At 55.2% G+C, this 11,932-nt stretch overlaps 1 protein-coding gene across 2 annotated transcripts; it reads right to left on the reverse strand.

The window, feature by feature from the left end:
• Positions 1-1,475: 1,475 nt before the first annotated feature.
• ISL2 (ISL LIM homeobox 2) lies at positions 1,476-7,182 on the reverse strand. 2 transcript variants are annotated; one of them, XM_040257320.1, is made up of 6 exons: positions 7,076-7,182; positions 6,009-6,198; positions 5,488-5,750; positions 3,432-3,715; positions 2,656-2,823; positions 1,476-2,260 (listed from the first exon to the last, which is right to left on the reverse strand). In XM_040257320.1, exons 1-6 carry the CDS (start codon positions 7,131-7,133, stop codon positions 2,144-2,146), a joined length of 1,080 nt encoding a protein of 359 aa, XP_040113254.1. In that variant the 5' UTR covers positions 7,134-7,182; the 3' UTR covers positions 1,476-2,143. The 2 variants fall into 2 exon arrangements, with proteins under 2 accessions (XP_040113254.1, XP_040113255.1); XM_040257321.1 differs by lacking the exon at positions 7,076-7,182 and adding an exon at positions 4,805-4,807 and having other exon boundaries at positions 6,009-6,192.
• Between the last annotated feature and the right edge of the window lie 4,750 nt (positions 7,183-11,932).

Here is an 11,932-nt window from a genome sequence, read left to right on the forward strand (position 1 = left end):
TCTGGCCATCCAAGCAGCCCATGGCTTTTTAACAGCAGGCATCGACTTCTCTGTCCAACGACCAAAGATGCCCCCTCCGACACATTTTTCCTTACCAGGCCCTACCTGAGCTTAGATGGCAACAATAGTAAGGGCGTTGCCCTCTTTCAAAGCAATCCTGGACAAAGGATATACCTTTGGGATCTTTTAACTTGGTAGGACAAGGAAACAGAAACCCAATGCCAGAGATTCTTCAAGAGTAGTGCAATCACTGGTAGGCTGGCAGCTTTCTGAGTCCAAGTGAGGGCTGGTCTAGGAAAAGAATTATCCCAGGCTGCCAAAGGGTTAAATATTTGTGAAGGGTAAAACCTGAGCCTCCCGGTTTGTGTGTGTGTGTGTGTGTGTGTGTGTGTGTGCTTGCCCGGGGGCCTGCTAGAGATTCAGTATCTCCCGGTTATTTCCTGCGATCACTAAAGCCAGTTTTCAAGAAAACAAGTCGCAGGGGTTTGAAATGTCACACCAAGTGACCTGGGCACGGCATATCCAGGGGCCATTCCCAGCCCCCTCCCACCCGAGCCAGCTCCCGCCCCCTGCATTTCGGGTCTGGAAAGAAAATAAACCAACGACACGCCAGACTGGTTCTGGGTGGACTTATTTTCCCTGGCAGCCGCGATCCGAGCGGGGGCTTGTTGTGGCTCCCTCAGTGTATCGCTTGCCGGTGATGCCAAATTCAGATAAGGAGCCGCCGCCCGGCCTTCTCTTCTGTCTAGACGGGGGAATTAATAAATGCAGCGAGATTGATCACGTCGCGCATCCACTCTGGGGACAGCGCCGAGGATGAGCCGTTAAGGCCCCCCTTTTCGACCCCAGGGCCCGCGGGTTAGCCTCGTGGCTCGGTGGCAGGGCCCGCGTGGCAGGCGAGCGAGGGTTCTGGATGTGGGGGTTCGGACATCCAGACCCGCGGAAAGAGAACCGCACGCATGTAGGGCCCGAGTGCACCGGACCGAAAAGAGTCGGAGGACCTTGAAGAACTTCAGGTTGGGTTCGGCTCCGGGAGCTAAGGCAAGGTTGAGACGGAACCGCTCGCCCCAACAATCGGAACAGCCGACAATTGGATCATCGCAGGTTTCCCGGCCGAACAGTCACCCCGTTGCCCCGCGGGCTTCTGCGGCGAAACGCCAGGGATGAGGAACGAGCAGGGGGCGCGCCGTCTTCCGGAGGGCCTGGGCGCTCGAGCGCTTCGGAGGCCTCGCGGGGCCGCAAGGGGCGCACGGAGCGCAGACACCCAGCCCCGCCCCCCTCGCGACGCCCAATCCCCGCCGGGCCCGCCCCCGGGCGGCGCGGAAGCACGCGGGCCCGCGGTGCTCGAGGCGCGGGCACGAGCCGTGGGCCCTGGGCCGAGTGTCATTTTCGTTGAAAGAAGCTCCAAGCTGCAACCTGCCTTCGTCCAGCCCTCCCGCTGCACCAACAGCACACAGGAGCAGCATCACATAGGGTTATTATTTCTTTTTTATTAAGATCAAAATATTTGTCCCACTATGAACTGGCTGTCCTCACAATAAATAACAATAACTTACGTTTTGTTCGGCAAAGGCTCACACACTCTGTCCTCCGTCGACTGATAATTTAAAACATTTTCAAGGAAAGTCTCGTTTCTACTTTTTTCCGGCAATCATGCGCTTTGGGGGATTGAGTGTCTGTTCCTTTGGATTGCCCCCGTCCTCTTCCCCGCTAGAGAGCGGGTGAAGCCACCAGGAAGCGCGGGGCCGGGCCGGGGCAGGAGCCATGGTCCGCGCGGGCGAGCGCGAGGCTTGGCGGGCGCGGGACCTACCCCGTGCGAGCTCCACGCACAGGTGCCTACGTGGACCGGGGGCGCCGCGGACCGAGGGAGAGGAGAGGGCAGAGCTAATGCTAGTCAACCCAAATTCTGGTTTTGTAAAAATAAAAGTCCTCGGAGCGGGGCTCTCCAGTCTGATGAAAGCAGGTTGCGTCCAGGAGATTTTGGCTGTCCCGACCTCCTCTCTCAGTCCTTTCTCTCTTTAAATAACAGCAATCATAGTTACAAAGGCGAGAGAGTTTTCGGAGCTGGTATGGCCTGAGCATGGGTGAGTCTCATGCAGGGAGCATGCGAGGTCTTCGGGCTGGCGGGGAAGGGTCTCCCCCCTCACGTCTCCACGGGACTCGGCACCATGCTGTTGGGGGTGTCCGGGAGCTGCGAGGACAGAGAGGTCACGTCGCTGCCGGAGGAGTTGCCTAGGGAGCCGGACTCAGAAAAGGAGACCTGGGGCAGGGGGGACACCGGGAAGGAGCGGGTGAAGACGTGCCCGAGCTGGTTTTCCCGGGCCGCCAGCTCCCTAAGGTATGCTTGGGACAAGTCTTCGGGTGGGAGTGTGCCCTGGAGAAGTTGGCCCGGCCCCCAGGCGCACGCAGGAGTATTAGGGCGGGGGTGGGGCACGGGTGGGTTAATCCCTCGACCTCTCCTCCCAGTGCTTTAATCCAGGGAGACCTGGTTTAGAACCAATTATGGGCCGGTGCCGTTACAGCTACCAACCTCCTCCTTCTCCCAGCCCCTCTTCCCCTGAGAGCCCCCCACTCCTTCCCACCTTGGTTAAGTGACTAAATCCACCCCACCTCCCCCGGAGTCCAGCCGTCCGGGCGGGTAGAGCAGGTCCTCACCAGCTGCTGGAAGGCGGGTTGATCCAGGTCACTCTGGAGCGCGAACTCGCTGAGCGCTTTCCACGGCGGCTGGTACGTCTGCACCTCGACTGCACTGCCCTGCACGGCGCTCTCGTGGCGGATGGGGCTGCCTGCCACCAGGGGCGTCCCGGTCAGTCCCTGGAGGCTCTGCGGAACAAGCAGAAGAGGGGAGGCAGAAGAGTTGGGTCTTGCGTTTCCCGCCACCTTTGAGACCGGGACCCCAGGCCCTGGCACAGGATTTGGAGCCTGAAACTGTTTGGGGAGGCATGCACTTTTCTGCAGCAGCCGAGTGAGCCTGCCTTCTCCACTGGAAGACACCCCGGGCCCCAAAACAGCCACCACAGGCCAGCCTCAGTGCTGGAAGCTAACACCGCAAGGGAACAAAACGCGAGGGCTGCATTCCCACCCCGTCTCCGGGTCTGCAGAGGGAAAGTGTTCAAACTGAGTCCCGCTGAGATGGACACAACCCGCCCCTACATGCTGGAGCTCAAAACCAGGCTGCCTTGGGCTCCGAACTGAGCCCCCGACCCCAACTCCGATCTACCGCCGGGGCTGGGGAAGACCTGACCTCAGATACAATAATTAAGGTGCCTTCCAAACCCAAGGTAAGCCTCGCTCTGAAAGCACAAAGACACGCTATCTGGAGTAAACAGTTCCGCCCTGGATCTCCCGGGAGCCGGCCCAGAAAAGGGAGCGATGCGGCGGCGCGAACCTAAAGCACCACCCGACCGGACCTCCAGCTCCCCGACCCTCACCGTCTTGTCGTTGTGCTGCTGCTGCTGCAGTTGTTTCATGAGGATGGATTTCTTCTTGTCCTTGCACCGCTTATTCTGGAACCAGACGCGGATGACCCGCGGGCTCAGGCCGGTCATCTCCACCAGCTGCTCCTTCATGAGCGCGTCGGGCCGCGGGTTGGCGGCGTAGCACGTCCGCAGAGTGTGCAGCTGCTTCTCGTTCAGCACGGTTCGCACGCGGGTTGTCTTCTCGGTCTGTTTGTGCACGTGCGGGCGCAGCGACGGCTGCCGGCCGGATCCCGGGTCTGCGAGGGAGCGAGAGGTGAGCCAGCGGCCGCCACCCACTCCCCCTGCGCCCCGCCCCGCGGCGGCCGAGCCCCGCGGGGCCCGATCTCGTTTGTCTTTTCTTCGTTTATTTCGTTTTCTGGTTGTCTGTTCTCCCTTTCCGTCTGTTCGCCCTACCCGGAGAAAGATGTGCACTTTCGTCCCTTCCCTAGTTCCTCCACCGGGCTCCCCGCCGCGATCCCCGCAGAGCAAGCAGGGCCTGGGAGCTCCGAGCGAGGCCTGTGCAGGACATAAGTGGCTGCACCCTGCTATGCCTCCTCCGCTAACCCGACCCTCAGAATACCCGTAAGGGTTCCGCGGGACTAGGGAAGCCCTCCGGAAGAGACGAAGTTTCAGAAGAAGAGGAAGGAGGCGCGCCTGGGACGCTGGAAGGGGAAGGGGCCCGAGCGCCGCGCTGCATCGGGACAAGGGGGCCTGTCTGCCTCTCCCGGGGTCCCCGAAGAGACCGTCTCCCTGATTCTGGGGCCGCTCAGACAGGGCCAGACCAAGTGTCATTAAGACCTGGCCTGAGGTCAGGAGTGGGTCTCCCGGACCTGGAACAGTTCCTTTCTAACAGCCCGTGGACTTCGGCCCCAGGATCTCCTTTCTTAAGGCTCTAGTTTCCCTTGTCCAGCGGCCGTTTTCCCGGCCGGCTGCAACCGCTGGCACTCTCCTCACTTGGCCTTGGGTTCTCTCAACCCCAGGTTGGGTAGAGTCAGGTACTTAGTTAGGGCCCTATTCCGGTGGCCGGAAACCTTCAACAAACAAAGGGGAGACCAGGGTTCACTCAACACTGGCATCACACCCCCATCTGAACCAGGTCTACCTGCCCTTGGATACAAGTCGCACTGTATCAAATTATATCCCCTTCCAGGCATTTCTAGGTCTGGATAAATATTCACAAACAGCCCTTCTAACTCAATGTCCTCATTCTATACTAAAGAGAGGGCCAGCAAAAGCTCGATCCCTTGGAGCACACAACACCCAGAGGCTCAGCCTGGTCTGCAGACTGACGCTTCAGGTCTGCAGCTACTCACTGGTAACTGCTCAGCTGGAGTCACCATTCCCACCGGCTGACCACACACTTAGAACCAGCCTCTGGCCACCTTCTGTTCCTGACCTAGAGCATCCCCTGGGGTGTTTGCCATTATCCCTGAATCCACTGTGCTTCCACTTCTTTCCCACCAAGAAACGTTTGGCTACATTGTTCATCAGACTGGGCCTCAAAAGAAAAACGCAGACATTTCACTCTCTGTTGGCTGGTGAGCCTTCAGAGCTGTGCCAGTGGACTTCTGCCTGGCTGTGCCCAGCTCTAGGCTGGGAACTGTATTCCTTACACACATACCCCCAGGCAAACCTGTCTTTTCTCTCCGGCAACACACAGACTGCTTGAAATTCCCAGTACAAGGTCCTTAGAGTCGCCACTTGAGATGCCCCGTTGTCATTTACCTTCCTCCTCCTCCTACTACCGTGTCCCACACATTCCTGAGAACACAAATCTCCACAGTTCCGAACACTCATACACACAACCCCGTATCACGTTTACCCACACGCAATTTTCCCGGTCACACACGAACATACACTCCGTCACGTTCCTAGCAGAGTTCTGCACTCACCCAGGAACCCCCACAATGCTGGCAAACGGAAACACACCCAAGTGACAAGTTTTCGTCCGAGCACAAGCACCCGTCTAAGAACACACACACCCACATGTGCACGGCACCCCGGAGCTGGCGGCGCAGTGCCGGCTTACCTGGCAGATGCAGGCCGCGGGCGCCGGGAAGCGGGCCGGGGCTGCGCGGGCTGCCGGCCGCCGCGCGCTCGAGCAGGAGGCCGTGGTCGGCGCGGCAGAGCAGCTCGTGCTCCCGCAGCGAGAATTCGTCTCCGGGCAGCAGCTGGCGGCTGCACACTGAGCAGCGGAAACACTCGATGTGGTACACGCTGTCCCGCGCCCGCATCACCAGATCGCTGCTGCTGAAGCCCACCTGGCACTTGGCGCACTTGATGCCGAAGAGCCTGCGGGCCCGAGGCACGGGCGTTGTCAGCACAGGGCCTGTGGCCGGCCTCGCCCGCCGCGCTGCTCCCCGCCCAGGGCACACGCGCCCAGGAGGCTTTGTGGCCGCGAGGGCGGCTGCGGGGACCAGCCCTCGGGGGCTCCCGGGCCGGGAGCCGAGTGGCGGCGCGCGCTCGGGGCGGGGGCGTGCAGGCGGCCTGCCATTCTCGAGCGCCGGCGCCGGCGGGCAGTGGCGCAGCCCGGACACTTGCGGGCCTCACCTGGCGTAGTCTCGCTTGCAGTAGGTTTTCCCGTCTCTCACGAAGCACGTGCACGTCTCGTCCAGGTACTGGCTGCACTCGGCGCACTTGAGGCATGCGGCGTGCCACTCGAGGTCTGGCGACACCCGCAGGATAAACTGATCGTGGATCTGACTCCCGCAGCCCACGCACATGGCCGTCCCGGGCTTCTCTGCCGGGGAAGGGCGCGGAGCCCGCGTCAGGCCTGGCTGCCCGGACCCCGGCCGAGGCCGCTCCAGCCCCAACCCAACCCGCTCGCTCTCTCTTTCAAGAATTGGGACCACAAGATAAAAAGGAAATGGGCTTTGCAAAGGTCCAGATAATTGTAAACAAAAACAAAAACGAAGAAACACAATCTTCTGAATCTGTGACGGCTTTTAGTCTCTCCCCACCCCTTCCTCAGTTTTTTGGGGTTGTTTTTTTTTTTTACGGTATTACATTCACTTGGACACAGGCGTTTTATTGATATCTCCTGTAACTAAAAGCTAAGATGTAAGTGAGAAGAAAGGGTAAATAGACATTTAAGCCCTGCGGACGCCACCCCATCATACTGAACGGTGATGTTCCGGCATTTCCGTCCGCACACTCCCTCTCTCCGCGACTCCCTCCTATCCCAACACAGACACAGCAGGTTTTAGCAGAGTCTCTGCTCATCCTCTTTGACATTTTTTAGCTTAAACATCCCAGATCAAGCTAAAGAAATCTTCCTTATTTGAAAGGCCGAAAGACAAGCAAGCAAAAAAACAAAACAAAAAAACCCCACATCCCTAAATCAAACTATTGCCCTAGCGCAAAACAGAAGCAGATTTCACAGCCCGAGGTTAGCCTAGCAGGCTTGAGAAAGAATGTTTAATTATAAACTAAAACAACAGGATTCCAAAGGATAAGCGGTCCTGCAGGAAAATCTATTCGTTTTGATTTTTTCTCTCAGTGTTCTGTCAAATAGAAGCCACTTGTAGAATCCGCTGAACCTTCTTCTGCATTAGAAATATTGCATATTAAGCGCACACACACACACACACCACACACATATACAGAGAAAGACTTACTCTTGGAATGATCCCCCATAGTACCTAGAAAAGGATAGTGAAAAATAATATCCACCATGCAGAAAAGAGATGTGCGCAAAGCGTGAGTCCAGGGGCAGAAGGACGAGGGTCGTGCGCTCAGCCTCGGCTCTTTGCTAACTAACTCCTCCTGCCCCGCGGAGTTGAAGGAGCGATTCCGCACCGGCCCGCACGCAGCATGACGTCAGCACGCACTCGCCTGTGGCCGGAGCTGGGGGCGGAACCTGTGGCGTCACGAAGCTTCCCCAGCACCTCGGGGTATGCGGGGGAGGTGTTAGGGACTTGGGGGCTGATGGGCGGGGTGGGTGGAAGGCGGGAGTGACAGGGGATTGGCTGGAAGGAAATGAGCCAACCCTGATTGGCCCAGAGTGAACAATGGAGCGCGGCCCCCTCCCCGGAAACCTACAAGGATCCTCATTCTGGCCCCGGGTCGGGCTATCCCGGCTGGATCTTGCGTCACTGCTGAGCTGTCTCCGCGACCGCCGCAGCTCTTAGCTTCCTCTTAGACTTGCGGGGCGGTCTCCCGAGGCGTGCTCGAGCAGGGTGATGAATACCTGGGGGAGTAAAGGGCGGAGGTGTTTCTTTTAAATGCTCCTTTCTTTCATTAACAACAACAAAATTTCGCTCCCTTGTGAGGAGAACTGGGGAGAAGGTGGTCTGTTTGGACAAGACCTTCGCCGTCCAGGCGGTGAGCGTTCTCTCAGACGCCTTTGTTCTCAGGGTCCAAGCTAGAGAGAGAGGTTAAGGGTTTGGGTAAACTCTGTTTAGACGTTCCCCACCCGTCCGCCTGCGGAAAACTTCGAGTTGGAGCGTTAGGTGGATAGCACCAGAACGCAGAATCCGAAGACCCTCGCCGGATCCAGACTCCAGCCTTGACTTGCACTGGGGGCGAGGGTGTAATTTGACACGGACTCCCTCATTCTTTTCCCCACTCGAATAGCACAGCTCCTTCTAGGAACAAGACTGGGGTCGAATGTGTGTCTCACTTCCAGAATAAACGATATTTATAAACTCTTCTGTTTTATTTCACAAACGAACTGCAATGCAAATAATTAGAAACAAATGTGGTGCGCAGGGTGATTTACTATCTGTGCAGTGGCTTGTCGTTCCTTAGAAAACCTGCGACTTCTGAGCAAAGTCTAGGCATTTCTTTCTTTCAAAGAAATTGCTGTGGGTTTTGTCTGAAAGGGTTCAAAGACTGGCCCATGAATTATAAATCACATTTACCCAACCAGGGTGGCTGTTCTTGTTTTTCCCATTAAAAGGTGTACCAAGAACTTGGTGTACGCTTGATTGGGGCGCAGGTGGGCTCCTAGGCTTTATAAAATGTCTCCACGGGAATCTCAGATTCGGCCCACGTCGGCCTGAGGGCACCGTGGAGCTCCGCGGCCCTTCTGCTAAAAACGTAAGGCTTGTCGGCCTCACGCTCTGGACTGCTTGCTGGGAAATGGGTGTAGTCAAGTACGCAGAGAGAGGCTTTGCTGACAGCTGGAGCTAGACCCTCAGCGCACACTGAACTCACTACCCGAGGACGGTCCCCGCACGGCCTGCGAGCGCCCCTCCGCCGGCCAGCGCTGTGCTGAGCGCTTCACGTGGTAGCCCCGTCGGGCTTGTATGACTTTTAACCACCGCCACTGCCTTTGTAAGTTCCGGTCTTCTCCCTGCCGGGTTTTTCAGCACAGCTTACCAGCTGCTGTGCCCACATGCCATTTCTTGAGTTTTTGGCCACTTAGCGCCCCAAACAGTACTCACCCTCAGTGTATGCGGAGCACGTTGGGGTGGGCAGAATGCTGCGTTTGAATAACGTGTCTATGAAAATAAACGGGGTTGAGGAACGAGGGAGCGGGTATGGGTGTATATGGCTGCACGTGGCCACTCTGTGACCTCAGGCATGTTATTTTACTTCTCTGACCTTCAGTTTCCTCATCTGTAAAATGGGGTCAGTCAGTTAAGTCGCTCAGTCGTGTCCGACTCTGCTACCCCGTGAATCACAGCACGCCAGGCCTCCCTGTCCATCACAAACTCCTGGAGTTCACCCAAACTCATGTCCATCAAGTAGGTGATGCCATCCAGCCATCTTATCCTCTGTCCTCCCCTTCTCTTCCTGCCTCCAATCCCTCCCAGCATCAGGGTCTTTTCCAATGAGTCAACTCTTCACATGAGGTGGCCAAAATATTGGAGTTTCAGCTTCAGCATCATTCCTTCCAAAGAACACCCAGGGCTGATCTCCTTTAGAATGGACTGGTTGGATCTCCTTGCAGTCCAAGAGTCTTCTCCAACACCACAGTTCAAAAGCATCAATTCTTTGGCGCAGCTTTCTTCACAGTCCAACTCTCACATCCACACATAACCACTGGAAAAACCATAGCCTTGACTAGACGGACCTTAGTCGGCAAAGTAATGTTTCTGCTTTTGAATATACTATCTAGGTTGGTCATAACTTTCCTTCCAAGGAATAAGCGTCTTTTAATTTCATGGCTGTAGTCACCATCTGCAGTGATTTTGGAGCCCAGAAAAATAAAGTCTGACACTGTTTCCACTGTTTCCCCATCTGTTTCCCATGAAATGATAAGACTAGATGCCATGATCTTAGTTTTCTGAATGTTGAGCTTTAAGCCAACTTTTTCACTCTCCTCTTTCACTTTCATCAAGAGGCTTTTTAGTTCCTCTTCACTTTCTGCCATAAGGGTGGTGTCATCTGCATATCTGAGGTTATTGATATTTCTTCCGGCAATCTTGATTCTAGCTTGTGCTTCTTCCAGCCCAGCATTTCTCATGATGTACTCTGCATATAAGTTAAATAAGCAGGGTGACAATATACAGCCTTGACATACTCCTTTTCCTATTTGGAACCAGTCTGTTGTTCCATGTCCAGTTCTAACTATTGCTTCCTGACCTGCATACAGGTTTCTCAAGAGGCAGGTCAGGTGGTCTGGCATGCCCATCTCTTTCAGAATTTTCCACAGTTTATTGTGATCCACACAGTCAAAGGCTTTGGCATAGTCAATAAAGCAGAAATAGATGTTTTTCTGGAACTCTCTTGCTTTTTCCATGATCCAGCAGATGTTCGCAATTTGATCTCTGGTTTCTCTGCCTTTTCTAAAACCAGCTTGAACATCTGGAAGTTCACAGTTCACGTATTGCTGAAGCCTGGCTTCAAAAATGTTGAGCGTGTGAGAAGAGTGCAGTTGTGCGGTAGTTTGAGCATTCTTTGGGACTGGAATGAAAACTGACCTTTTCCAGTCCTGTGGCCACTGCTGAGTTTTCCAAATTTGCTGGCATATTGAGTGCAGCACTTTCACAGCATCATCTTTCAGGATTTGAAACAGCTCAACTGGAATTCCATCACCTCCACTAGCTTTGTTCATAGTGATGCTTTCTAAGGCCCACTTGACTTCTCATTCCAGGATGTCTGGCTCTAGGTGAGTGATCACACCATCGTGATTATCTGGGTCATGAAGCTCTCTTTTGTACTGTTCTTCTGTATATTCTTGCCACCTCTTCTTAATATCTTCTGCTTCTGTTAGGTCCATACCGTTTCTGTCCTTTATCGAGCCCATCTTTGCATGAAATGTTCCCTTGGTAAAATCGGGTAGGGGGGTAAACATAGTATCTACCTCTACTGTTGTAAGAATTATTCTCTGGAAAAGGTTAGAACAATATCTGGCACAGAGTGCTGCTGCTGCTGCTGCTAAGTCGCTTCAGTCGTGTCCGACTCTGTGCGACCCCATAGACGGCAGCCCACTAGGCTCCTCTGTCCCTGGGATTCTCCAGGCAAGAACACTGGAGTGGGTTGCCACCTCCTTCTCCAATGCATGAAAGTGAAAAGTGAAAGGGAAGTGCAATAGTGGTAAATATGACACTTATCGTTATGGCTTTATATTGGGAGTGTGTGTGTGCACTGTGCCTAACTGTTCCCAGTGCCTGCCTGCCTCTGGCTGTGGAGGGGAAGTCTATCTGTGTGTATGTGTCATCTGACGGTTTCTTTGTGCATTTCCATGTATGCTTGTTCTGTGTGTCGCTTCTGTGGGGATGGAGGCTCAGAAAGTGTGGTCTGAGTGAAGAGTCTGTGTACAGATGATGTCTGTGTAGTTGGGCACAGTCTCAGAACTGGGAGGCGGTATGTGGTAGGTACCCTTCTGTAGTGAACTGAAAAAGGTGCTCTTGGCTGCTTCTCCTCCTTCCCCAACGGCTCTGGGCCTGGCCAGACTTTCAGCACCCAACTAGGAGCAAGCAAATCAATTAACTCAATGGCTCAGGCAGCCAGGAGGGGGCGGCTCTGGGCTGGAATCCTAGGTCTAGACTGTTAATCTCTTGGGCCAAGAGAAATTCCTCCTACAACCCAGAAAAACCAGTTGTTTGAGATCTTATTAGGGAAGGGGGTGTTTGCGGGGCCGTGGGCAGGGGTGGGAAGGAGGGGAGGTGTTGAGGGGGCAGTAGGATGAGTAGTTGATCTCTCCTGGGATGTCAGGTAGCTGGGTCATAAACCAGTATTTCTTTCAGTCTCCATCAGGTGCTGCTGCTGCTGCTGCTGCTGCTGCTGTTAAGTCGCTTCAGTCGTGTCCGACTCTGTGCGACCCCATGGGCTGCAGCCTACCAGGCTCCTCCGTCCTTGGGATTTTCCAGGCAAGAGTACTGGAGTGGGTTATGTGCTAAGGCCCTGTTATTAGCCTGTTAGGTCTTTACAGCAATGTGATGAGGTGGGTGGGCCTCCCAGGGGGCTCTAGTGGTAAAGAACCCACCTGCCAATGCAGGATGACACAGGAGAAGTGGGTTCAATCCCTGGGTCAGGAAAATCTCCTGGAGGAGGGCATGGCAGCCCACTGCAGTATTCTTGCC

Source organism: Oryx dammah, unplaced genomic scaffold, assembly GCF_014754425.2.
Source record: "Oryx dammah isolate SB20612 unplaced genomic scaffold, SCBI_Odam_1.1 HiC_scaffold_16, whole genome shotgun sequence".
In the NCBI taxonomy this organism is placed as follows: domain Eukaryota; kingdom Metazoa; phylum Chordata; class Mammalia; order Artiodactyla; family Bovidae; genus Oryx; species Oryx dammah.

What these genes read in the sequence shown, in the direction of transcription:
- ISL2 (XM_040257320.1), bottom strand. Translation starts at nt 7,133, where the DNA reads ATGGTGGATATTATTTTTCACTATCCTTTTCTAGGTACTATGGGGGAT. An exon ending in TATGGGGGATCATTCCAAGA is followed by an intron (nt 6,199 to 7,075) that starts GTAAGTCTTTCT and finishes CTTCCCCGGCAG; the next exon opens with AGAAGCCCGGGACGGCCATG. An exon ending in AACCCGCCTTCCAGCAGCTG is followed by an intron (nt 2,261 to 2,655) that starts GTGAGGACCTGC and finishes CCCCTGCCCCAG; the next exon opens with GTCTCCTTTTCTGAGTCCGG.